The sequence below is a fragment of the Chiloscyllium plagiosum genome, unplaced genomic scaffold, assembly GCF_037043375.1.
Source record: "Chiloscyllium plagiosum isolate Xiang-an unplaced genomic scaffold, Cpla_swu_hap1 HiC_scaffold_4, whole genome shotgun sequence".
In the NCBI taxonomy this organism is placed as follows: Eukaryota; Metazoa; Chordata; class Chondrichthyes; order Orectolobiformes; family Hemiscylliidae; genus Chiloscyllium; species Chiloscyllium plagiosum.
This window is the reverse complement of record NW_028270142.1, coordinates 16,923,750-16,951,454: the sequence shown is the minus strand read 5'-3', so window position 1 is coordinate 16,951,454 and position 27,705 is coordinate 16,923,750. Positions and strand designations below refer to the sequence as shown.

At 41.0% G+C, this 27,705-nt stretch overlaps 1 protein-coding gene across 1 annotated transcript in view; it reads right to left on the bottom strand.

Moving 5' to 3' along the window:
* LOC122549388 (uncharacterized) overlaps positions 1-27,705 on the bottom strand; it is a 510,886-nt gene that overhangs the window by 55,182 nt on the left and 427,999 nt on the right. The window contains exons 27-29 of the mRNA XM_087985979.1: positions 15,384-15,458; positions 4,261-4,354; positions 3,533-3,603 (exon numbers count right to left, since the gene is read on the bottom strand). Of these exons, the coding sequence (XP_087842105.1) occupies positions 3,533-3,603; positions 4,261-4,354; positions 15,384-15,458 (240 nt within the window). The remainder of the gene's footprint in view (positions 1-3,532; positions 3,604-4,260; positions 4,355-15,383; positions 15,459-27,705) is intronic.

Genomic DNA, 27,705 nt, shown 5'->3' with positions numbered 1-27,705 from the left:
ATTCCCTACAGCTTTGTTTGCCACTGCGCATGTCTCTGAGGTCTCTGCACAGCAATGTCTTCTGGAAACAGAAGCTTCTGGAAACAGAAGCCATTTATTGGCACGCAGATTGACATGCACAAGCATCCCAGCAGTTATGCGCAGCTCAGAGGGAACATTGCTCTGAAGCAAAATTGGATGTGGAGCTACATAAGGAGATATTAGGATAAAACATCAAAAGCTTGGGCAAACAGTTAGGTTTTAAAGAGGACCTTAAAGGGAAAAAAAAAGGTAGGATGGCAGAATTGTTTAAGAAGGGAATTCTAGACCAAAGGCCAATGTAACTGAAAGTAGGGCCACTCACAGAGGAACAATTACCACAGAAACTTTCTAAGAGGTCAGAATTAGATGAGCATAGATGCTTTGGAGGGTATTAAGCTTGCATAGGTCATAAGGATTGGGTGTTTGTAGAAGGGATTGGAAAAAATAAACTGACTTTTAAAATTGAGCCAGAATTTCATGAGGAGAAATTGTAGGTTAGCAGGGATCTCAGACTTAGACTCATAGAGTCATAGAGATGTACAGCACGGAAACAGACCCTCCAGTCCAACTTACCCATGCTGACCAGCTATCCTAACCTAATCTTGTCCCATTTGCCATATCCCTCAAAACCCTTCCTATTCATATATACATCCAGATGCCCTTTAAATGTTGCAATTGTACTAGCCTCCACCACTCCCTGTGGCAGCTTATTCCATACATGCACTACCCTCTGCATGAAAAAGCTGCTCCTTAGGTCCTTTTTATATCTTTCCCCTCTCACCTTAAACCTATGCCCTCTAGTTCTGGACTCCCCCACCCCAGGGAAAAGACCTTGTCTATTTATCCTATCCATGCCCCTCATGATTTTATAAATCTCAATAAGGTCACCCCCTCAGCCTCCGACTCTCCAGGGAAAAGAGCCCCAGCCTATTCAGCCTCTCCCTATAGCTCAAATCCTCTAACCTTGGCAACATCCTTGTAATTTTTTCTAAACCCTTTCAAGTTTCACATCATTCTTCTGATAGGAAGGAGACCAGAATCACACACTATATTCCAAAAGTGGCTGAACCAATGTCCTGTACAGCTGCAACATGACCTCCCAACTCCTATACTCAATGATCTGACCAATAAAGGAAAGCATGCCAAACGCCGTCTTCACTATCCTATCTACCTGCGAGGAACTATGAACCTGCAGTCTAAGGTCTCTTCGTTCAGCAACACTTGAATTGGGTGAATAATTATCATGTCTGCTGATAGTTTAGGACTGAGTCCCTCAGCCTCCTCTGAAGCGCTGGAGGCTGCATGTTTCTGGGAAGGGACCTGCTGGTGGTAACCTGATGGTGCTAGAGTCTTAAATGTGCGGTCACCTCCCATTCACAGACTCTCCCATTGCTTCCAAACTGTCATTTAATAAAACAAAACACACCTCAGTCTCATGAGGCAAACAGAAGCTAGAAGTGTCAAAAACATGAATCCTGAAATCAACCTGCCCACTTTTGGTTTTAAAGAAGGAGAGGGGGATGGTATCGGGGTGGTCATATCAGGCAACTGACGTGCTCTTAAGAGGTGGGTTGCCAATTTAACTATTACAATGAGGCTGGTGCCTCATTTTTGTCTAACATTTTCCAAAATAACTCTATGCAGTTGGATTTCAGCAAACCCATAACCATAAAGCTTGCTTGATCCAGGAGGTAGATGTATTACTAAATACCTAGTGGATTCAATGGAGCTGCAGTGCCATAACTCTTCTCCTGTTTTCCTGCCTGACTGGGAATCAAGTCTATCAATTAGGTTGACATGCTTTTGTGCCCACCACCAGGATCCCTTGCACCATCTACTCCAGCTGATCAAACTTTAGAGTCTCCCCTAATACTCCAAGTAATGTGAGCATCCTTGTACACTAAACACTGCATCAGAACTTTATCATGGCCAATACAACAAATGAACATCCACGGTTTTTTCAAAACATTTATTTTCTGAAACTAAGAAAGGGAATATGAGCAACATACTTCACTGAGCATAGCAAATGTGCCAAAAAAAATTATTAAAGTGACTGTGCAACAAGCAACTGAACCAAAATTGAATTGAAGATGGCAAAGAAACAACCTACAAATAGGATATGAATAAATGAATGACTAAAAAATCTTGGCAGCATTGGCTGAAAGAAGATTTCTAATCAGAACATTGGGAGAGCTTTGTGCTTTTGTCATAGACAGAGAAGAAGAAATTTTACAGCAAGGAAAAATGGTCGTTCATCTCATCGTGCCCACACCAGTATTCAAGCATCTATGTTTGTCAATTCCATTTTCCAACACATGGCCTATATTCTGTATGCTATGGAATTTCAAGTACATATCTAAACACTTCTTAAATGTCTTGAGGGTTCCCTCCTCTATTACCTGTTTAGGCAGAGAACTCCATATATGCTCTGGATGAAATCCCCTTTAAATCTCCTGCTCCTTACCTTAAAACTGTGCCTCTGGTTTTTGACGCCTTTATTAAAGAGAAAAGGGCAGAACAGGCTCAAGGGGGTGAAATTTCCTATTCCTGTTCCTATTGAAAGTTTCTCCCAATTTCCCCTATCAATGACCCTCATATCTTAGACTTCAGATCACCCCAGACATCTTTGCTCTAAGGAAAACAACCACAGCCTGTTTAGTATCTTTATAGATTAATCATTTCAGCTCAAGCAACATCCTGGTGAATCTCTTCTGTACCTCTTGAATGTAATCGCACCCTTCCCACAGTGTTGTGACCAGAACTGAACACAGTACTCCAGCTGTGGCCTAATTAATGTTACACATAGCTCCAGCATAACCTCCTTGCTCTTGTGTTCCATGCCTTGACTACGAAAGGCAAATATCCCATCTATCTTCTTAGCCACCTGCTGCCCTCAAGGATCTCATAAAACAATTCTTCACTTGTCCAAAAAGTTCCAGCAGATCTTTGGCATTTATCCATGCTGGTAGACAAGATTTGGACCACTCCCAATAAGTATTTAGTATTGCACTGAAATGTCAGCCTAAATATGTTCAGGCTTCAACACCCAACCTCTGATTCAACTATTTTTGTGTTATCTGCAAACTTGGCTATTGTATATTCATTTCTCTCATGTATGTTATAATATGGATGGCAAACAACACTGACCTCTGTGACATTCCACCAGTTACAGGTTGGCATCCTGAAAATGCCCCCCTTTGCTCAACGTTGTGTCTTCTATTATCTTCCCAATCCTCTATTCTCCGACACCCTCAGCAGTTATCTATGTATCATATCTTGTCAAAAGCCTTTTGGAAGTCCAAATGTATTACACCCATTGGTTCCCCTTTATATCCTTCTGAGTGCAAGATGAAAGGCTTCAACAAAATGTGTGTTTATTAGCAACATGAGTTCTGGAATACCAAATGACTACAATATCATTGTAGCAAATAAACTGTCAGTATGCTAAGAAAGGATTTCATGTGAACAGCTGTGATGTAGTAGAAGACATGCAAATGATACAAGTACTTACTCTTGATCTTCCAGAAGACCTCTGAGTTGATTGAGCAGTATCTGCTGATTGGCAGAATGATTCTGTAATGCCTGTTTAATAGACAATAACGTTTTGAGTTTGCATTAAGGGCAAAAGCAGTAGTTACAGAATTTCAGTGATGTTGATTTATCAACACATAACTTTGTTAAATTACTGATGAAAGAATGGAATTTCCTTGACTATCTATATATATCAGCTATGACTAGTTAAGCAATAGACATGTTTATTCAAGTGAAATGTAAGAATTACACTGGAGTTACTAATAAGATTAGATTGACTCCAGTGTGGAAACAGGCCCTTCAGCCCAACAAGTCCACACTGACCCTCTGAAGACTAACCCACCCAGACCCATTTCCCTCTGACTAATGCACTTAACACTATAGGCAATTTAGCATGGCCAATTCACCTGACCTGCACATCTTTGAATTGTGAGAGGAAACTCACACAGATATGGGGAGAACGCGCAAACTACACAAGACAGTTGCCCGAGGCTGGGATCAAACCCAGGTTCCTGGTACTGTAAGGCAGGGCAGCAGTGCTAATCACTGAGCCACCATGCCACCCATAACTCAAGAAGCTTTGAACAGGACTGAACAGATGACAAGTACATAGATTAATGTAGTTTTTTAGTACCACAAAACCAGTTGCAAGTATAACTGTATGAAAGCAAACAACACAAAGAGAATAGCAGGATTTATTTAGCATACCCAAATTTGTTCTGTATCATTTTTCTTTTCTTCTAATTCCGTTTTTATTTTCTTCAATTCTTGACTTAAACTATCAATGGTTTCCTGTAAAAGTCTGTGAAATGATAGTTTGAAATTGAATTGGACTTTTTATAAATGGTGCTATCACAGTGATTTAATTAGGAGTCACATAGAGTCATACACCATGGAAACAGGTTCTTCAGTCTAACCAGTCCATGCTGACCATAATCCCAAACTAAACTACTGTTACCTGCCAGCATTTGCTTCATATCCCTCCACTCACTTTTTATTCATGTATACATCTAAATGTCTTTTAAACCTTGTAACTGTACCCATATCCACCACTTCCTCTGGACATTCATTCCACACATGAACAACTCTCTGTAAAAAACCTGCCCCTCTTTTTTTTATCTTTCTCCTCTCACCTTAAAAATATGTCCCCAGTCTTGAAATCCCTCACCCTGAGAATAAGACACCTGCCACTCACCTTATGTATACCCACATGAGCTTATAAATCTCTATAAGATCACCTCTCAATCTCCTACGCTCCAATGAAGAAAGTCCCAGACTATCCAACCTCTCTAACTCAAAATCACCATTTCTGGACATTTTGGTAAATCTCTTCTGCACCCTCTCCAGCTTAATAATATCCTTCCTACAACAGGGAGTCCAGAACTGATACAGTACTCCAGAAGAGGCCTCACCAACATTCTGTACAACTGCAACATAATGTCCCAACTCCTACACTCAAAGGTCTGAACAATAAAGGCAAGCATGTTAAAAGCCTTTTTAATCATCCCATCTACATGTGATGCAAATTTCAAAAGATTTTGTGTCTGAACCCCTGGGTCTCTCTGTTCTACAACATTAACCAAGGCAGAGATTTTCCAGCATATCCAAACACCTCACCTACTGTGTCTGTTGCTGTCAATGTAGTCTCCCCTACACTGGTGAGATAGGACGTCAACTCACAGAACGTTTCGGGGAATATCTCTGGGACACAGGCACTAAACAAATCCACTGCCCTGTGGCTGACCACTGCAACTCCCACTCCACTCCGCCAAGGATATGCAAGTCCTGGCCTCCTCCACCACCAAATCCAAACCTCCTGACTCCTGGAGGAAGAACACCTCATCTCCTGCCATGCGACGCTCCAACCACACAACATCAACGTTGGCTTCACAGTTTACTCATCTCTCCTCCCACCAACTCATCCCAGATCCAACCCTCCAACTCAGCACCGCCCTCTTGAACTGTCCTACCTGTCCATCTTCCTTCCCACCTATCCGCTCCACCCTCCCCTCCGAACTATCACCATCACCGCCTACCTGTGTCTACCTTTCTCTTTCCCGGCTACCTCAAACAACCCCTACCCTCACCCTCCTATTTATCTCTCAGCTCCCTTAACCCCCTCCCCACATTCCTGATGAAGGGCTGATGCATGGTCTGTTGACTCTCCTGCTCCTCATATGCTGCCTGACCTGCTGTGTTTTTCCAGCGCTACACTTTTCAACTACTTTTAATTGTGTAAATCTTGCCTTTGTTTATTTTACCAAAATGCAACACCTCACATGTACCCAAATTAAGCTCCACCTACCACTCCAGCCCATTGACTGAATTGATCCAGATCGCTTTGTAATCTTAGATAACCTCTTCTCTTCCCCCCAATTTTAGTGTTGTCCACAAATTTACTCACAATGCTTACTATATTCTCATCCAAATCATTTATATAAATGACAAACAAAAATTGACCCAGTATGAATCCATGTAGAACACCTTTAGTCACAGGCCTCCAATCTGAAAAATAACCCTCCATAATCACTTCTATCTCCTGCCATTAAGCCAGTTTTGTACCCAACTGGCAAGCTCACCCTGAATTCCATGCAATGTAACATTACTAATCAGTCCACCATACAGAACCTTGTCAAAGGCTTTGCTAATGCCCATGTAAATAACGTTTACCATTCTGCATTCATCAATATCCACATTTCAATATCTTCACTGAAACTATCAATTTCATCACCCTCAATCATTCCCACTGGATCTGATGAATGAAGCTTTCAGCCGGAATGCCTCAATTACCAAAAAACTCCTATTATTATTATTCACTTCTATGATTAGAATAAAGATTAATATTTCTGGTGACATACAATACAAAAGGACAAACAATTTCAGGGAAACCATTCTGTAAAACTAAATGAAGACATAAAGTTGAGAAAAAGTAAACATTTTCAGAATGCAAACCTATAACTGGTGGAATGTCACAGAGGTCAATGCTGGGGGTCATAGATCACACATAAATTGAGATTATCAAGAACTGAATGGGTAGTTTAGAATTTCTGAGGACAGGAACCAGGAAATGACAGAGAAGTTCAATAAATACTTTAATTCAATCCTTACGATATAGAACATTAGGGACATTCCAAAAATCCTAAATAATCCATGAGCTAAAGGTGGGAGGGGAGAGAAAAAAGAATACAATAACCATGGGAAAATAAAAAGTAATAGGCAAACCAATATCTGTAGATTCTGAAAAAGTCCCTAAAAATCAGTGAATGACCAATGTTACGCCCTTATTCAAAAAGGAAGAAGAAAAGAAAGTGAAACTAAAGTCCACTTTGCTTAGTTAACATGGGAAAATGTTAAAGTCTACTGCAAAGGATGTCATTGCACAGCATTTAGAGATAACATAAGCAAACAGAGTTAACATGGCTGTATGAAGCAGAAATCATGCCTGACAAATTCATTGGAGTTATTTGAGGAGGTAACAAGTTAAGTAATTAAAAGGGAATAGATAATGTAATATATTTGGATTTCCAAAGATATTTGATAAGATACCATATATAAAAAGAGCCTATGCTGTTGGTTGCTATATGAGCATGGGTTGATAATTGGCTAACTAACAGAAGACAGCGTGTTGGGATAAAGGAGACATTTCGTGATGATGTGCTACAAGAATAAGTGCTTGGAGAACAATTACTTAAATATATATTAAGGCCTTGGATGATCAAAGTGGATGTATTCTTGCTAGTTGTATATAGCTTAAAAATGGCTTGGAAGGCAAATGGTGATGCTTTTATTACCAAGAATTGAGAGAAACTGTTTTTGTGAGTGGCTATAAGATTTACAGGTGGGATACAATGTGTGAAAATGTGGAGTTTTGCACTTTGGCAGGATGAGTAGAAAAGCAGAATATTAATTAAATGAGGAAAGAGTACAGAAAGCTGTAACCATTAGGGATTTGGGGGTCCTCACAAAAAAGGCATCCAAGTTCAGCAAGTAATAAGGAATCCAAATAAAAAATCTATTTCAAAGGGAATAGAGTACAAAATGTGGGTGTCTTGCTAAAGCTATATAAGGCACTAGTCAAACTACATCTGGAATACCTTGACCAGTTTCACTTTCCTTATCAAATGAGAGATATAGTGGCGTTGTGGGCAGTTCTTACGAGCAAATGCTGGGTAGATTAGATTAGATTCCCTACAGTATGGAAACAGGCCCTTCAGCCCAGCACGTCCACACCAACTCTCTGAAGAGTTAACCACCCAGACCCATTCCCTTATTTACTCCTGACTAATGCACCTAACACTATAGGCAACTTAGCATGGTCAATTCACCTGACCTGCACATCTTTGGATTGTAGGAGGAAACTGGAGCACCTGGAGGAAACCCATACAGACACGAGGAGAATGTGTAAACTCCACATAGAGAGTCGCCTGAGGTGGGAATTGAACCCGGGACCCTGGCACTATGAGGCAGCAATGCTAACCCCTGAGCCACCGTGCTACCCGTTTAATTTAGGCTTGCATTCATTGGAGTTCAGAAAAATGAAGCACATTGAAACGTGTAAGATTCTTAGGGGACTTGAGTGGATAGACGCAGGAGTGTAGGACCAGAGGGCATGGTCTCTGAGAAAGGGGTCATTCATTTAAGATGGAGATGAGGAAGAATTTCTTCTCAGAGATAGTGAATCTGTGGAATTTGCTTCTGTGTACAGTTGTAGAGACCATGTTGTTAAGTGTGCTCAAGGTGAAGATAGACAGATTTTTAACATATTTAAGGCTATGGGATAAGGCAGAAAAATGGATCTGAGAATTATCAGGTTAACCATGATCTCATTGAATGTAACCAGTTCCAATACTGTTGCAGCCGGAATGCACTTCAGAAAGTAGGTAGCCTTTAAGTTGTACTGTACTGGTAAGCCCCTTACTGAGGCATGGGACTTTCAGAATTGTGCTTAGAATTGGGCTGCATGCTGCTATCATTTAAATTGGCAAGCAACTTGAATTTGTAAGCTAACCACATTGCTACCAACAGCTATGGGTTACTGTGCACTACAATTCCACTGTCCATTTTCCCTCCTAATTCAAGGTTTTCCCCTGGAGTCCTTGCAACAACTATGTAGCAGTTTGCTGAGATTACACGGGAATTTGTGTGCAATTCTGGTTATTGACTTGATTTCTGGGATAAAAGGACTGTCCAATGAATACAGATTGAATAGAAAGAACCAATATTCTCCGGAGTTTATGAGAATGAGAAATAATTTGACAGCATAAATCTAAGAGCCTGTTTCTCCTGGCTGGAGAGTCTAGATGAAGGGATGATAATATCAGGAAAAGGAGCCAGCCATTTAGAACTGAGATTATTTTCACAGAGTTATGAATTTTACACTGCTCTGGATGCTTAGTTGGTAAATATATTTAGAAATGTTATCGATAGACGTTTGGTTATCAAGGGATTTGAAGATCGAATGGAAAAGTGGAGTTGGGATCGAAGTTCACTCATGATCCTATTTGTTATGTTCTTCTAAAATTAATTTAGCAAAGTACATTAGACAAAAATAAAATATTTTACAGGCACATATATCAAAACAAGATAGTTGCAACGGGAAAAGTACCAGTCAGGGATGGAAATGATAAAATCACAGGCAGCGATTGAAAATGGCAAAAGTATCAATATTTACCAAGAGAAAGTACATAACATTGGAAAGTGAGATCAAAAACATTATAACCATACTTTATATATAAAGCAAAATATTAAATAAATGAATCAAATTCTAAAAAGGATAAAATCCATGGTCGAAAGTGATTGTATTCACACATTTTAAAATAATCTATTATAAAAATTTGTTTGAATATAGCTCAAAATCACAGTTTGTTGTACCAGAAGACTGGAGCTTAGCTAATGTCAGACTTAAAAATTGAGGTAGAACATGTCCAGGGAACCACAGACTAGTTTGCTTAACGTCAAGTGTAGGAAAAATAATGGGATCCCAACTCAATGAGAAAATGGAGAGATCCTTGATAGCTAAATATCATCAGGAATACTTAACACGTATTTTAAATAAGAAAATCATCCTCTGTCTATTTCATTGAATTCTTTGAAGACTTATTAGTGAGACAAGTCATGGGCAATGCAACAGATGTGATTTATCTTTGATAAGCTGTCATAAGAAAATAGTGATTGCTAAAACACAGAGTAGAGGTGCCCGTTAGGAGCATACAGACATCCTAATGCAGCTGACTCCATGGATATTGCGCATAAAATTGATATTTCAGATGGCAAAGACCCAACATCTGGGACTCTCAAAAACGTCCCCAAGTCTGAGTTAGAGCCAGAGAGTTTGGAGGGCCCAATTTACTTAGCTCAATAATTACGAAGAAAAGTCAGAGGAATGAAAATCTGCTCTTACTCCTGACTCCTGATACACTATTGAAACCCTCACCCTCCCATCGATGCCCAAAACCCCCACCCAACAGCTGACTCACCCACCTTTCCACACGCCACTTTTGGAATAATACGTTCAATCCTGGTCTCCCTGCTATAGGAAGGATGTTGTGAAACTTGAAAGGGTTCAGAAAGGATTTACAAGGATGTTAGTAGGATTGGACGGTTTGAGCTACAGGGAGAGGCTGAATAGGCTGGGGCTATTTTACCTAGAATGTCAGAGGCTGAGGGGTGACCTTATAGATTTTTATAAAATCATGAGGGCATGGATAGGGTAAATAGACAAGGTCTTTTCCCTGGGATAAGGGAGTCCAAAACTAGAAATATTTGATACAGGAATACAGAGAGAATGTTTCCATTTATTGGGAAGAGCAAAATTAGAATTGTTGGCCCAGATATTCCAAAAGCCAGGTAGTATTTCTGAAGAGTAGATGGGAGTAGCGCTCAGGGAACTTGTAGAATCACAACAGGGAATTGCTCAGGGAATTGAACAGTTCATTGGGTAATTCTCTTATGCCTAGAAGCCTCTGAAAGCATCCATTTAAATTGAGAAATTTGGAGGGTTCTGCTGAAGTAAATCATCACTCAGGAAAAGTTAGACTATTAAATCTAAAACTTGAGCAACTATTAAACTGAACTGCCAACTTACTTCTCATATCCCTAACTATACTTACCCCAGACCCCTTGCACTCCTTCTCTATCTGAGACCCAATACCCACCTTCTATGCCTGGGATCTTACTCTCTCCGCTCTGGCCCCGACTTCCTTGCTTCCACACTGTCTCTCCCTACTTTTCTTTCTGCTTGACTTGATATCCCCAAACTTCTCTCTGAATCTGATATTTGCCCCTGCAAATCTTAATTCCTTTAGGACCTAATCACTCTTCTCCACCACTGGCATTGCACCCTCTGAACTTGACACCTCCCTTCCCTAACCTGGGAGACAGGATCCTTCCTCCTGTTGCCTGACACTCACAATTTCCTTTCCCTACTCAGGCTTCATACCTCCTACTCATCCCAACTTACACTGAACATATCTTCACCTAACTGGTCCCCTTGTCCCAGCACCCAAACCAACTGGCCTCCTTACTCCCTAACCAATTGTCATCCTACTCTGTGGCAATGCACTCACGTGACACCATATTCACCAGCCTCCCATGCCAACTGGGTTCCCTCCCTCCAAACACTGTGCACCTCACCCCGTCCCACTTACCTACCACACTACCTTCTGGTGTCCAAACCTCACATTTATCGTACATTCTAGCCCTTTAACAGCAGCTTTCAAAGTGACATTCTGCACCTTTAAATTTCAGATTATGACATGAAAAAGGGATGTGCTCTCCTTCTCCAGCCTGTTCTACATTATAAGGGGTCTGTCAGATTGGAAGTATGGTTCCATATTTGTGAAAGAGCTCCGATTGGAATCTTCTGTAAGAAATGCAGAGAGTTTTCATTTCTTGGAGTCGAGTAGCAATATACATGAGATTGCCAGTTTTTGCAAAATCTGGCCCGTAAATATATAAGGTAGTCATAAACAGGGAACTTCGAAGGAACTTTATTCGGAGAATAGTGTCAATGTGGAACTTGTGGTCACAGGGATTCATGAAGATGAATTGAATGGATGCATCTTAAGGGGAAACTAGACAAACATATGAGGGAGAAAGAAATAGAGGACTGTCCCAATTAAATTAGATGAAGCTTCAAAGAGATCTTGAACTGAAACTCAAAATGTCAATCTGGACAGATTGAGATGAATGGCCTGTTTTTGTACTGTATCATCTGAGCATACAGTACAAAAATTCAATCTTTTGTGTCTTTTTCATTTGAAACAACTTCTTCCATATATTTTTAAGATATTTATGAGTGCACAGTGGAATAGAAAATAATTACTTTTAAGAACATGCAAAGCTAATTTTGTAAGACTCATGGGAGTGATGCCAAAATAGATCCACAAATTATTTGGCAATCTATGCTGAATTGGATAACACCTTTCCACTAACACCTTTCACCCTGATCTCAAATTCACTTTGACCATCTCGTAAACCTCCTTCCCCTTCCTGGATCTCTCCATTTCCATCTCTGGACCGACTAACAATTGATATCTACTACAAATCCACGGACTCCCACAGCTACGTGGACTACACCTTCGCCCACCCTGCCTCCTGTAAAAATGCCATCCCTTATTCCCAATTCCTCCACCTCCACCGTATCTGTTCCCAGGATGACCAATTCTACCATAAACAAATCCCAGATGGCTCCTTCTTCAAAGACCACAATTTCCCCTCTCATGTGGTCAACAATGCCCTTCAGCGCATCCCCTCCACTTTCTGCGCCTCTGCCCTTGAACCCCACCCCTCCCAACGCAACAAGGACAGAACCCCCTGGTCACCACCTTCCATCCCACCAACCTCTGCATACATCGCATCATCTTCTCCCACCTACAAACAGACTCCACCGTTAGAGATATATTTCCCTCCCCACCCCTATCAGCATTCTGGAAAGACCATTCCTTCCGCGACTCCCTTGTCAGATCCATGCCCCCCACCAGTCCACCCCCCAACTCCTGGCACCATCCCCTGCCATTGCAGAAATGCAAAACCTACGCCCACACCACTCCCCTTACCTCTGTCCAAGGCCCCAAAGGATCCTTCCACATCCAACAGAAATTTACCTGTACCTCCACAAATGTCATCTATTGTATCTGTTGCACCCGATGTGGTTGCCTCTACATCGGAAAGACAGGATGCCAACTTGCGGATCATTTCAGAGAACATCTGAACCAATTGACCCCACTGCCCCGTGGCTGAACACTTCAATTCCACCTGCCACTCCACCAAGGACATGCAAGTCCTGGGCCTCCTCCATTGTCAAACCCTAACCACCTGACGCCTGGAGGTAGAACACCTCATCTTCCATCGTGGGAATAATATTAGTCTTCTAATTCTAATTCTAACACACATCATATCAAAGGTTTTTTTCCCATATTCTGTACAAGTCAGATGATACACCAGACATTTTTGTGGTAAGTGTTATACTGTCTCCATTTTTGGAATATATTAAGGGTTAAAATGTAGCATTTTGGATTCAATTTAAGGTGAAAGTGATTATTAATTTTAATTTGTTTTATTTCAACCATGTGCTTATAAGGAAAGCTTGAATACTTAGAATTTTTAAGAAGCAAGATAGCTTTGAAGTTATTTTGGAGAAGTTTGCTGAGGATGAAGCTAAGCTCTAAATGAAAACTAGTGGATTTTGGTTTTAAAAACATGTGAATGTGAATGCAGCAGAGATTGGCATGCTCCACAATCTTTTGATCTCCTAACAAAAAAGGTGTGATGTATGCATAAATTATTTTTGCCTTCATAAAACAGGGTCCTGTGTGTTAATATGTATACTGCCTGACTGTCCTGAAGAAGGGTTACATCCAAAACATTGACTTCTCCACCTCCTGATGCAGCCTGGCTTGCTGCGTTCTCCCAGTCTCCTGTCTGTCTACCTTTCCCATTTTTGACAACATTCCTGCAAAATATGCTGTCCACATCCAATGGTTTTAATATCCTGCATATATTTCAAGTTGCCCAATACCGTAGACAGTACATTTTGTAACTTTCATCGGAAAAGCCGTTGTAAAGAAGCTTCTAATGTTGCACCAACTATAACCCTTTTTGTCATTTGGATTTTGTTGGATGCTTGTTTCCTCCCATCATCATGTTTTTGATGCAAGGGACTTTGGCTCTCCTGTCTATTAGCTTGAATTGCTCTTGAAAGCTATTTGCCTGCATTCAGAAGTGTTTGAGTTCTTTCTTAGAGTCAACTTCTAAAGAAATTTGAAAAAATAATTTTAATTCACAAGGATAATAATCTAATGATGGTGAACGAGATGGAAAATGTATGCAAATATAACTAATGCTGCAGTACTAAGCTCTGTATTGCAATGATACTTGGAAAACGTTCTCACAAACTGGCCTTAAATGGGTGTCCCCCTAAAACTTACAGTACTTTCCTTGCATATTCTAATCAGGAACTCAATGTTTACTTTAGGTCCCTGATGGAATTCTGGGAACTTCCAATTTTCTAGGCATAGTTCAAGATTAGAACCTGGTCACAGTGGAAAAAAAATATAACTTGTCTTCCAAAAATTCTTGTTGAGTTAGCCGTTCCATAGGAATTTTGTCAAGGGAAGAAATTCCCATTGCAACTTTCTAAGTTTGTTTCTTATTGCATCATAGTGTCACAGAGATGTACAGCATGAAAACAGACCCTTCGGTTCAACTTGTCCATGCCGATCAGATATCCCAACCAATCTAATCCCACCTGCCAGCGCCCAGCCCATATCCCTCCAAACCCTTCCTATTCATATACCCATCGAGATGCCTTTTAAATGTTGCAATTGTACCAGCCTCCACCACTTACTCTGGCAGCTCATTCCATACACATACCACCCTCTTGAAAAAGTTTCTCTTTTATACTTTCCTTCTTTCACCCTAAACCTGTGTCCTCTAGTTCTGGTTCCCCTCACTCCAGGGAAAAGACCTTGTCTATTTATCCTATCCCATGCCCCTCATGATTTTAGAAACCTCTACAAGGTCACTCCTCAGCCTCCGATGCTCCAGGAAAAACAGCCCCAGCTTATTCAACCTTTCCCTATAGTTCAAATCCTCCAGCCCTGGCAACATTCCTGGTTACTTGAAGATTCCTGATGACATGGGACACACCCTAAAATTTACAAGTTATAGTGGGCAAGGTACCTGTGGAGATGCTCCAGAGAATGAGCTCTTTTTTACCTCATAATGTACATTGTAGCTTTGATTTTGGAGTAGAATTTAAGGAGGTACAGAATTTCTGGACTGACTGTTGAAAATAGTGACATAGCTAGATTAATTTTTTGCTATATGTATCAAAACGTATAGACTTTGTTTCATGATATTCCTCAAGAGATTTAGTTCATACAGAATTTCCTGTGAAAGCGACTTGTGAGCTGATACATAACCAAGTACTTCAGTTAGTTTTGTTTGAATAAGTTTCCTAATTCTTCCTTCCTGGTTTATTTTATAGATAAATAGCATACTTACCAGTAGAACATCTGGCTCAGGAATCTAATCATCAGTGAATTTACACACACATAGATCTTTAAAAAAAAGTCTTCAATGTGACCACCTCAACAGCTGGACACAAAATGTTTCTAACACATTTGTTAAAATTATAAACATCTGACAAATTAAATTTATGAACAACATTTGTAAAAAGCACGATAAATAAGTTGTTTTAACCAGGAGCTTGCAAGCCCTGTTTTATCTTCAACAGTATTATTCAATTTATACTAATTAATTTCTAATTAATAAAACAAATTTAACAGGCACTACAGTTTTGTCAATTGTTAAGATACTTGATTGCTTACACTTTATCTGCTGTTAAGTGGGAGACAAGTTGGTTTTGTTCCTTGATTTTTGCACCCAAAGTTTCATTTGCCTTCCTGTAAAGATTAAAAATGTACTATTACTACACGAGTATGATGGTGTAAAATCTGTATTCCTGATGAATTTATTAAAACAGAAAACATTTCTTTTCAATAAGAACGGCAGATATGTTTATACTAAATGCCAATAGTAATCTAATACACAGTTGACAATTTAAAGCCATTTTTGTAACAAATGATTTTAATGCATGCTTTTCTTATTATGTCATCAGAGGTAATTTGATGGAATTTTTTGTTTGATCATTTGGGGAAAGGTGAGGTCGACTGAGTCGTAATTGCACAGAAAATTATTCCAGAACGTGTGTTAGGGATGTTACCATGTGTTAGAAAGAGGAAAGAAATGGGTAAGAATCAAACAGAGAATTGAGCAACACATTTGGAAAGTAACAGCATGGGCTGGATTTTATCAAATGTGTTGATGTCAAATCAGGGCTGATCTGTGAGTTGCATAGCAGGGTCTCAGGACTTCTTCAGTGATTTTCCATTATGTAGCCACTTAGCATTTAGCCAAGGATAGTGAGTGAGAGCCAGAATCTGTAGACAGTTTGCAGCACAATGTTTAAAGGTCATAAAGATTGCACAAGTTAAGGACAGAGAAAAGAGTGCAGTAAAAGTGAGCCTGTGGAGGAATGGCTGCAGTGAAAGGACGGATGGCTCCTCCCTTTGGTGATGGTACCCTGGATCAGCTCCTGCAGTTAGTGAGGAAACAGGCAAGATTGGCAGTGTCCTTGGTCATGCAGAGCAGAGCAGACCATCTGCCTAAGCATTGAAACCATCAAATAACCCAATGCCTGTTTGATGGCCACCCCAGCAGTCATAATTGCAGCAGCTGTGGATTTCCTCTGCCTCTTTTTTGGGGATTTCACTGGGTCTTTGCAGTCAGGTCTTTAATGGGTACCTTTGAATCCAGGATCCATCCACAAATGTTTTCTGATGAACAAAGGATTTGAAGCATGTGTGTCTGTCTTAGAATCTTGTAGACACTTGGAGGACCCTTTTGCTGTGGTTACACATTATTTGAGTACTGATCAAGCAGGGGTCTTTACTGGTAATGAATGTGCCTGCTCTGAGCGTCCAATGGTAGTCACATACATGCAGTCTATAACCCCTGGACCTCAGGGAATGCTGCCATGACCACAAATCCAATCCCCCTCTTGGCCTGGCCGATCTGGCAGAAAACCTAATGTACTCTTGTGCCGTCTCAAAGAAGCTATCTTTCACATGCTTGATGTAAGATTGGTTGTTTCCAGAATGATTCCACTAATGTCTTGAGACTATCCTTGGAATTAGCCTGATATGAGAACACTGGGGCCTAAGTACAGTTTCTCTACTACAGGCAATCAGGCTGTGGGAACAATTTAATTTCCCTCTCTTCCAGCTCCCATTTCTCAGCCTGAAGAGTTGCTTATCTTCCAGTTGATCAGCAATTATTTGGGGTGCACTCCTCACTTTTAAAGGCACGGAAGCTGTAAAAATAAACCGTTAACTACCGAATAGGCATTTAATTTACCTGGCTTTCAAAAATGGCCATGGCAGGGTTGCCACCAGCTTTCTGGCTTGTGGACAAGAGCTCACACCACAGTCATTATATTCAGCCATCCGAATTCAGAGTTTCTCCTTAGCTCTGTGGCCTTCACAATTATATGACCATTCCTATTTGTAAGATGATTACGTTTTCATCTGTCAGTTTTGAATTCAGGTAACATAAAGTCCCTGTCTGTAATTGGCATGGCACAAAATTGTACTGGGTTGTACCTGGTAGCATGTCTTTCTGAATTTATGATTGGGGGATTCTGGGCCCAGGTCAAACCCCAATAAAAGTCAGATGCAAGCTTTAACACATGAACACATAGAAGAATGCAAGTGTTCTTGCTGCTTGCCAATACAGACTTGTGGAGGCAGTCAGACTGATATTTGTAGAAGAGGATCCACAAAAGATGCTACCGTGCTCGATACAAATCACAAACACAGAGAATGCTGGAGAAACTCAGCAGGTCTGGCAGCAGCTGCAGAGAGAATCAGAATTAACATTTTGAGTCTGGGATGACTCGTGTTCAGAACTGACAGCACCAAATGACTGCTTTTTGGGCAACACCAATCAGAGGACGGAGCCAACATTTGAGGAAATAAGGATTATGTGCAATGTAAGACCACAGAATCACCAAAGGGGAGGTCATTTGATTACGCTCAAATTGTTAAATAAAGGGGGCTTTGTTGAAAAGAACATTGGAAAGTTCACCCTCGTAAAGCAGAAAGAAGGGATCCTGTTTGAGAGGAGGAACTCTGGACTATAAACTGGAGACTCATGTCAATGAAGAGTAGAGTATAATGTATACCTATAACCAAAAACCTCTCACAGTGTTAAGATGTTAGGGGAAATACAGTAATTTACAAAAAAAGGGTATCTGTTGACTTTTAAATAATATTTTGTCTATGTTGGTTTTCATGTATATTTTAGAGTAAAAGCTTTAAAAATAGGAAATAGCAAAATGTGATCCTTTGTGTAAATTCATATGGCTTTTTAAAAGTTATTGGTCTCCGTGGGGAGCATTACATGCATGAATAAAAACCGAAAGGGGTTCTGAGGAAAGGTCACTCAAACTGAAATTTTAACTCTGATTTCTCTCCACAGATTCTGTTGACCTGCTGAGCTTTTCCAGCAATTTCTATTCTTGCTGTATACATGAGCTCTGGATACTGCATTCAAAGCTAAATGTTACCATTCATCCTTCAGTTCTCTAACCTGACCCTGCATGCTTGTAAGTCCAGCAGAACTGACTGGCTACAAGTTTCAGTTCACACTCACCCATCAATGAACTCTTGCTTCCATTGAGCAGGAAAATCACCAAAATTTTGTGCAACTCAGACTTTATCCATCCAACGTAATCAGAGATGTTATTACATAACTCTGGAGTAGGTGAGACTTCACTTAGGCTTCCTAAATGAGAGGTAGGGACACTACCACCACACTACAAGTGCCAACACTTTATGGAGTTCTTTCCTCTCATGGAAACTGGCAAAGCCATTGTGAAAACTGTGGTCAATGTGCAATCAAGTAGACACAATGGAATCCCTACACCTGGTCTGTACAGTGTATTTCCCAATGTCAAACAACCTTGGGAAATTCAATTAGTGGCAGGGAGACATTGAGGACCTACTCTGATGCATTTTTCCAAACTTTAGTAGACCACAACTTTAAACATATCACCACAGGACTGGTAAATCCCTTCCGCATTGTCAAGACTTTGAACAGGAAGGGAAGCATGGGGATGCAACAATAGTGAGCAAGGATAGAATTTCTTTTAAAAAAGTGGTTGCGGTCAGCATTCTTAACTTTACACAGTGCACTCTCTCCTGTGTGAAGCGTACTGGGGCATTTGATTCCATTAATGATGATTTATAAAGGCAACTTGTTTACTGTTTACCCCAAGCTTCTTTGCTCCAATTTTAAAGCCCAATGTTTTAGCCCTGAAACTCCCATTCTCTTGAAATGTTCTGTTGAATCACTTTTTCATTTTCTGTTCCCATTTCCAAAACTCTCTTGTTTCATCAATCCCACAAGATGTTACTTATTTGAATCACTCCATAGAAAAATATTATTAGATTGAAGAGGGTACAGGAAAGATTTACTGGGTGTTACTGGGACTGGAGGATTTGAGTTGCGAGGTGATGCTAAATAGGCTGGGACTATTTTTCACTGGAGCGTAGGAGTTTGTGGGGTGACCTTATAGAGGTTTATAAAACCATAACTGGTACAAAAGCTGTGATTGCTGGAAGTCAGTTACCTCAGATCCAGCAGGAGCACATCAGGGTAGTGTTCTAGACCAAATGAGCTTTAGGTGCTTCCACAATGACCTTCCTTCATAAGGACATAAGTGGAGGTGTTTCTTGATGATCACACAATGTTGAGCACCATCCATACTGAAGCAGTCTGTCTACAACTGCATTAAGAACTGGAAAACATTCAGGTTTGGCTGATAATGTGGCAAATAATATTTGCACCACACATGTGCCAGGCAATGACCGTCTCCAACATATGAGAATTGTACCATCGTCCCTTAATGGCATTACCATTGCTAAATCCTTATCAACATCCTGTGGGTTACTGTTGATCATAAACTGAACTGGACCAGCTCCACACATACTGTGGCTACAAGAACAGAACAGAGGCTAGGGATTCTGCTGTGAGTAATTTATCTCCATACATTTCAAAGCCTATCAATGACCTCCAAGGTGCAAATCAGGGGTATGATGGAATACCGTACACTGGCCTGGGCGATTGAAGCTCCAACAACACACAGGAACTTCTCCCATCTATCACCTTCGCAATTCACTCTCCGCACCACTGATACACAGTGAATATCATGGACAAGATGCACTGTACTAACTCAAGAGTCCTTGGGCTTCTAAACCCGTGGCCTCTATGATCCAGAAGATAAGAACAGCAACTGCATGGGAGTAGCAAATTCCCATACAAACCACACACCATCCTGATTTGGAACTTAAGTGTCATTCCCTCACTGTGACTGGATTAAAATCCTGGAATTCCCTCCCTAACTGCATTGTGACATTACCTCCATCACATGGATTGCAACACCTCAAGAAGACAGCTTCCCCACCAGATACTCAAGGGTATTTAGGGATGGGCAAAAATTGTACCTTAAATTCAGTGAAACAAAAAGGTAAAGCCTTTCAGGGCAATGGAGAAAGAGCTAGGGAACAAGGATAGTTGGATAGCTCTTTCAGAGAGCTGTAGAGACATAATAGGTTGAGTTGCCTCATTTTAAGTTTAATTCTGATTATGACTTAACATCAAATGATCTATTTTTAAAAATCAGGAATAGAATTCTCTATCTTTGAGTATATTGCTGACAATGCAGAAATCCAGTTCCAGTTGGCATGATTTTAAACATGTTATTCTATGCTAGAATTTCCTTCATTCTTTATTTTAACATTAAACAGACATTTTGGTGGTTATATCATCTTTGTTAGCAAAACAAACTGTAGCTTACTTTATGACGATTCTGGGCATGAGCACTTAGTTCTTTCTTTCTTCAGTCTGTTTGTAATAGATTCTAAATAACCAATGAAATTTGAGGCATGATCAAACTTAATATTTAAAAAAAAAATGTGAAAGGGCCACAACAGCAAATTCAAAAGGAATTTTAAGAAAGACACAGGACTAATAATTCAACAAGTAGATTATCGAGTGTGGTGTTTAGGATAAAGTAAAAACACCAAAGCAAGAAGCTAGTGAACTTGGTGTTGTCTGCTCATTTTCTTAATTCTGCTGTACCAGTCCATGTTAAATTCATTGTTGAGTGATTGCACACTCACCAGGGATTCAGATTTGTGTGATCTTAGCACCAATTAAAGCAGTTTTTAAAACTAGATTGTACTTTATAAATGGGAGATGCAGTCTGTTTGCTAGCAGTGGCTAGGAATGACTTTCTGAGAGGATTTATTGGACAATAAAACAGCAAGCTACAGAGAATGGATTTGCAGGTTCTCAGAAATAACACTGGAAGTCTGAGTTATGGTGATGGAAAGAAGAGGTGATCTCCCAGTGTCAGGAGAAGTTCAATTATTCATTTGAGTGGTCAACATAGGTGAATACATCTTCAAATGCCACATCCTACTTACTGTTGTCACCAGCCTCACACACTGTTCACCTCACAATGCACTTCATCCCATTGCTCACATCCCAGAGCAATCAACTCACATACATAACATTAATTTGCTTCTCTTAAACCTTACAGGCTTACATAGCTTCAAGCCTCAAATGCAGTTTCCATAAACTTCCAGCTTTCAGTTTGACAGCCACACCACCTCAAAACATAAGCCTGTTTCCTACCTCCTGCAGTTCAATATGGCACACTGAAGCATGCCAACACAACATTGTCATGAAAGAGGCACAATTGCATGTGCCCACATTCCCTTGGTGAAGGTGCTGCCTTGCATTATTCTCATGGCTGTGACTCACATCATGGCAACCAGTGTTGCTGAAGCATCCACTTTTTGCACTTCCTTAAATCTCAGATCTTTCATTCCACAATCAGCTATAAAGTACAAGATTCAGATGGTGTTTTCCACTCTGCCCACCTTCCCTAACCTAATCCTTATGCATGTATGTATTTTCAGATACTCAATGACTGCTGTCTGAACAGACAATAGTGTTGAAGGGGAAATGACCTTAGAGAACAGCACACCCCTGAAGATGAAGCACTGTAACCTGAACTGACCCCCCTGTAGCCTGTAGATCAAATACTGGAAACGCATGTACTTGGTTTGTACCATCGAAGTGGGATCAACACGTGCTGCGTTCCCGGATCGACAGCCAAGTCAGATAGAAAGCTCAGGTATATGTGAGCCTTCAGAAGGTTGGGGGTCACAACAAAACAGAAATTGCTGGAGAAACTCAGCAAATCTGGCAGCTTTGGTAGGGAGAAAACAAAGTTAATATTTTGAGACCAGTGATTTTTCATGAGAACTAACTGGGATCAAAGATGGGTTCTGCTGCAATGGACTCAGAAGAATTCTTTGATGAAACTGTGTACAAGAAAAAGCTTGCTTGGGATATACAATGAAATGCCTGGTGTGTTGGCAGGCCTGCCACATAATTTGCTGTCACGGTCAGTGGCGAAGAAACAGCTTCATCTTGACAGTGGGCTTTGTTTAGAGTTGCTCAGTGTGGTATTGTTGGCCAATGCCATGAGAACAGATGTGAACCCAGTTGATGTTTCAACCTCCAATCCAACAGAGGCAGACATTACTTAATTTCTGAGTGCTGCAGTACAACAAAAGGTCATGATATCACTGCTTATTGTCACCTAAGCCTCAGACTGCTGGCGATGATGGCTGCAGGTGAAGATCTATGACCCTTCAAGAGGGGCCTCTTGGTTCGAGATTGGTCAAAAGAATCAACGAATATGGTCTGTTCAAAAAGCAAGGGTCATTAGTTTATTGAATTAAGGTATCTTGATGCAACTTTATCCAGCAACACGGAGGTTTAAGGCTTCTGTGTTCCGTGGTGAAGTTGCGCAATTACATTAAAAAATTACACATTATTTATAAATTTTTTAAGAGATAGTACAGCCTTAATTACAAGAAAAGACCAATCACATATAATAAGGTGCCATGATTTACAGCAGGTTAATCCAATGATATTACCCAGGAACACGTTTTTAATTTACGTATAGCACCATCCCATGCAAGCAGTTCAAGGTTAGTTTGAATACCAAATCACTGTCTTATGATTCATATTATGAAAAATCCATTGTTCTCTCTTATCTCTAAATAAAGCATCAGTTCAAGTTTACTTAGTCAAATCATTACTTGCAGCCATTTTGTTGTGTTATTTTAAACTGAAAAGCCATTTGTGGTTAATAAAAATCTACAGATATTTGTTGCTTCTGACAACAGCCTAAATTCAAATTTTAGATTCTCACAGGTAGCAATGTTTAAGAGCATACAGGCATGTTTCAGGATTATTGCGGTGCAGAACTGGAAGAGTGGTAGTGGGTCTTTGTGGTAGAAATCTGTTATATTTTCTCAGGTTTATAACATTTGTGCTCTTATCACAACCTATGTTAGTGTTTGCAGTCTCTGTCAACCAGAGTCCCGACTCCTGTGACCATGTCAAGGTATATTCAGAGACCAGGCTCGCAAGGCTTAGAGCTTTTGGGTGGCATCCTGTAAAGTCACCTGCAGTCTTGCCATAGAAAGTCCCCAACCTTCCATGTTGCAACAAGTGGAGTAGCACTGTGTAGACAAGAGAACGGTATCCACAAGAGAGGCACAAAGGGGAAAGCATAAAAATTAGCAGTTGGGTGTTTTATATATATTATTGGAAAGGATACTAAACGAAGTTGGTATAGAATAATTGTTTTATGGTGTTTTTTATTTCAAGATATTTACACAGTTGAGTCCATAATAGTCCATATCAGAGAATGGTAAGATGAGAAAATGTACAGCAATGGAGGTCGAGCAATCTTTTCTGGGATTCAGGAACTGAAAAATTTTTCAGGGATAGATAAACTGGAGTGATAATGTCCTTGAGCCTCCTCCCTCCTGAGGTCATGAGTAAAATTCTGGTAGTAAGGATAGCATCTTGATAATAGCAAGAAGATGGAGGATGTTTGTTTTTTATGATGCACATTCTAGTGAGTATTGGAGGACAACCATTTGTGGACCAGCTACCTATACTTTAGGATAGTGATGATCTGTTCCATGACCTTCCTGGCTACAGCCTGACTATCATTGGAGGAGCACTGTTCTCGGATGGTCAGATGGCAAAGGGCAGGCGTTAGCCTTATGCATGTTCAGTAGGCCTCATTGTCAAGAAACTATGTGCTGATTTGGCATGGTGGCTTGAATACGGCTGGAAGATACAGGGCAAAAACATGGTTGCAATGCTGACAGGATAGCTGATATTCACCACCTCAATGGATACTAATTGTACTTTGAGTTTGTTGCCATGGGATTTCTGACTGAGGACTGTTTCAAATTTTAATTATTCAATTCAAAATTTTTATAGTTTGAGCATGAAACTGAACATGTATCAATGAACCCTGCATACTGCTATCGTGTTTCTATATGGAAGATTGCTATAATTAGTCATTGATGGTGTAATTACCTCCTTGTTTTAGGTTTCTTTGCATTTTCTATTCAAAAATTGTATACTGGATTTGTACCAAATAATGTGCATTTTGAGCAGTGATACTGTTGCTATGAACATTAATTAAATGTGTTCTGGATAACATTACCCTGCATTTTAATCAGTTAGTAAAATGTGATCCTTATGTAATTTGTAAATTAGAAACAGAGAGGCAGATATGATGTCACAGATTTCCAAAAAATGTTCTGGCTGTGATTTTACAGGACCTGGCAGAAGGAGAAGATGGAAGAATTAGTAATGATGGTCCTCCTGCTCTGACTCCTGTTTCCAGAGGGATCCTGAACAGGCTAGCCAAAGAGAGGAGGTGCAGCGGCTAATGGACTGCTACAGAGTCAACAACCTGTCTCTGAATGTGGACAAGATGAAAGAGATGGTTTTAGACTTCAGGAGGACACAGAGTAACCACTCTCTGTGGGACATCAACGGCTCCTCTATGGAGATAGTGAAGAGCAACAAATACACCTGGTGGAGAATCTCACCTGGACCCTCAACACCAGCTCCACTGCCAAGAGAGCCCAGCAGCATCTCTACTTTCTGCACAGGCTGAGGAAATCCCATCTCCCATCCTCCATCCTCACCACAGTCTACAGAGGGTTCATTGAGTGTACCCTAAGCTGCTGCATCACTGCCTGGTTTGGGAATTGCACTGTCTCGGATCGTAAGTCCCTACAACGCATAGTGAGGACAGCTGAGAAGATCATCGCGGTCTCTCTTCCATCCATAACAGACACACTACATCCAAAAGGCTAAGAACATCGTGGAGGACCCCACACCTCTCTCACTCAAACTCTTCTCCCTCCTGCCATCTGGCAGAAGACACTGGAGCATTTGGTCTCTCACGGCCAAACTGTGCGACAGATTCTTCCCCCAAGTCATCAGGCTCCTTAACACAGTATGATTGGACTCTTTCCCATCTGAGCTTCTTTGCAAGACTTTGAGTTGCCATAAAAAATGTATATTATTTTTCATTCTTCTGTTACACTGTAACTTGCGAGTTTTACACTTCTTATGCACTTTATACCGTTTACGATAGTGTAGTTGTGCTGTCCATGTAACACCCTCGGTCCTGGAGGAATGCTGTCTCATTTTTACTCTGTGAGTTGTATATGGTAGAAATGACAAATAAAAAGCAACTCTACTCTACTCTACTAGCAGCCAGCAGGCAGAGTGGCAAACCATTCATTAGGTGAACTTGGGGATTGAGGCAATGGCTGCATCACCAGCTGACACGCACGGATCATCTTACGCTATGTTGAAAGAGCTACCAACAACTCAAAACTGCTTCACTCCACATTTGCTGCATCACTCATTCGCACATCCATGTCTGACTGTTCATTCCCATGTCCATGTCTGACCATTCAGTCCTGGATCCCCACATCTGACCATTCAACCCCACATCTGACCATTCATCCCCACATCTGACCATTCATTCCGCATCCACATCTTGAAGCCTGTGGGTATGGAAAGGTGAAAAGCTATGACACCTGACCATGCAGGAATATTTCAATATCATAGCTGGTCCCAGAATAACAAGTGCACCTCGCAGGTTTCCATGACAATGGTAAGAAACCAACAGGAAGCATCCCTTCCTGTTGATGAAAGCTGCTGATTGTCCAGTGGGAGCCTTGGAAACTTCATGCAGGCAACCCATCAGACTTTTTACCTGGGGGATTCTGGCAGTAGTGCTGAATCTTCAGGTTTGCTCAGTCTCTCTGCACTCATTTAGTTTGATAGGTCATTTTTAAGAAGGCATCAGTGACATCTTGATATAATGCTCTATAGCTGGGGATTCCGGAACGGAATTTCAATAAGATAAGTGCTGTTCCCACATCCACTGCTTTGAAATGCCACCCCAACAAAATGACGCGGATAGTTCACCCCTATGCCATTGTGTGCAATTTTACAGCCATTTTAGAGCTGTAAAATCCCAGCATTAGTCTTTGCAGTTAATTTGTGCTAATTTGTCTCGTTTGTAACACTCTGGTCTTTAAGACTTTAAGTCTTAAAGTTAAAACTTTAAAGTTTTACTTGCACATCCACTAATATCATTTATTGTATCCGTTGTTCCCGATGTGGTCTCTTCTACATTGGGGAGATAGGCGCCTCCTAGCAGAGCGCTTTAGGGAACATCTCCGGGACACCGCACCAATCAACCACACCGCCCTGTGGCCCAACATTTCAACTCCCCCTCCCACTCTGCCGAGGACATGGAGGTTCTGGGCCTCCTTCACCGCCGCCCCCTCACCACCAGACGCTTGGAGGAAGAACCCTCATCTTCTGCCTCGGAACACTTCAACCTCAGGGCATCAATGTGGACTTCAACAGTTTCCTCATTTCCCCTTCCCCCACCTCACCCTAGTTCCAAACTTCCAGCTCAGCACTGTCCCCATGACTTGTCCGGACTTGTCCTACCTGCCTATCTCCTTTTCCACCTATCCACTCCACCCTCTCCTCCCTGACCTATCACCTTCATCCCCTCCCCCACTCACCCATTGTACTCTATGCTACTTTCTCCCCACCCCCACCCTCCTCTAGCTTATCTCTCCACGCTTCAGGCTCACTGCCTTTATTCCTGATGAAGGGCTTTTGCTCGAAACGTTGATTTCGAAGCTCCTTGGATGCTGCCTGAACTGCTGTGCTCTTCCAGCACCACTAATCCAGAATCTGGTTTCCAGCATCTGCAGTCATTGTTTTTACCTCTTTAAATCATGAGGTAGTTGGTAATTCAGGCCCTAATGTAGAATTTAAGCACTTACTCTCAGCTGACAATTCAATATAGACTGAGTGAACACAGTATTTTTAGACATGTTAATAGGACATTAATGCTTGTCCTAGTCTGTTCTTTTGGGTGGACACTAAGATTCTACAGTATATTTGAAGAAGAAGTTGTTCTTTTGTTGTCTTGGTCATCATTACTTCTTCAGCAATACTAGCAAAAAGGAATTAACAAGTGTTGTTAACCAGGCCAGAACCCCCTCAAAATATTTCAAGAAGTTCTTTTCCCTGGGGTGGGGGAGTCCAGAACTAGAGGGAATAAGTTTATGGTGAGAGGCGAAAGATTTAAAAGGGATCTCAGGGGCAACTCTTTCACGCAGAAGGTGGTGCATGTATGAATGCGCTGCCAGATGGGCTGGTGGAGGTTGGGACAATTACAACATTTAATGGAATCTGGTTGGGATATGAATAGGAAGGGCTTAGAGGGATATGGGCCAAATGCTGGCAAATGGGACTAGATTAATTTAGGATATCTGGTCAGCATGGGCAAGTTGGAGAAGTGTCTGTTTCCATGCTGCACATCTCTATGAGTCTATGATTCCAACATAGCTTAGAACATAGAACATAGAAGAATACAGCGCAGTACAGGCCCTTTGGCCCTCGATGTTGCGCCGATCCAAGCCCACCTAACCTATACTAACCCACTATCCTCCATATACCTATCCAATGCCCGCTTAAATGCCCATAAAGAGGGAGAGTCCACCACTGCTACTGGCAGGGCATTCCATGAACTTACGACTCGCTGAGTGAAGAACCTACCCCTAACTTCAGTCCTATATCTACCCCCCCTTA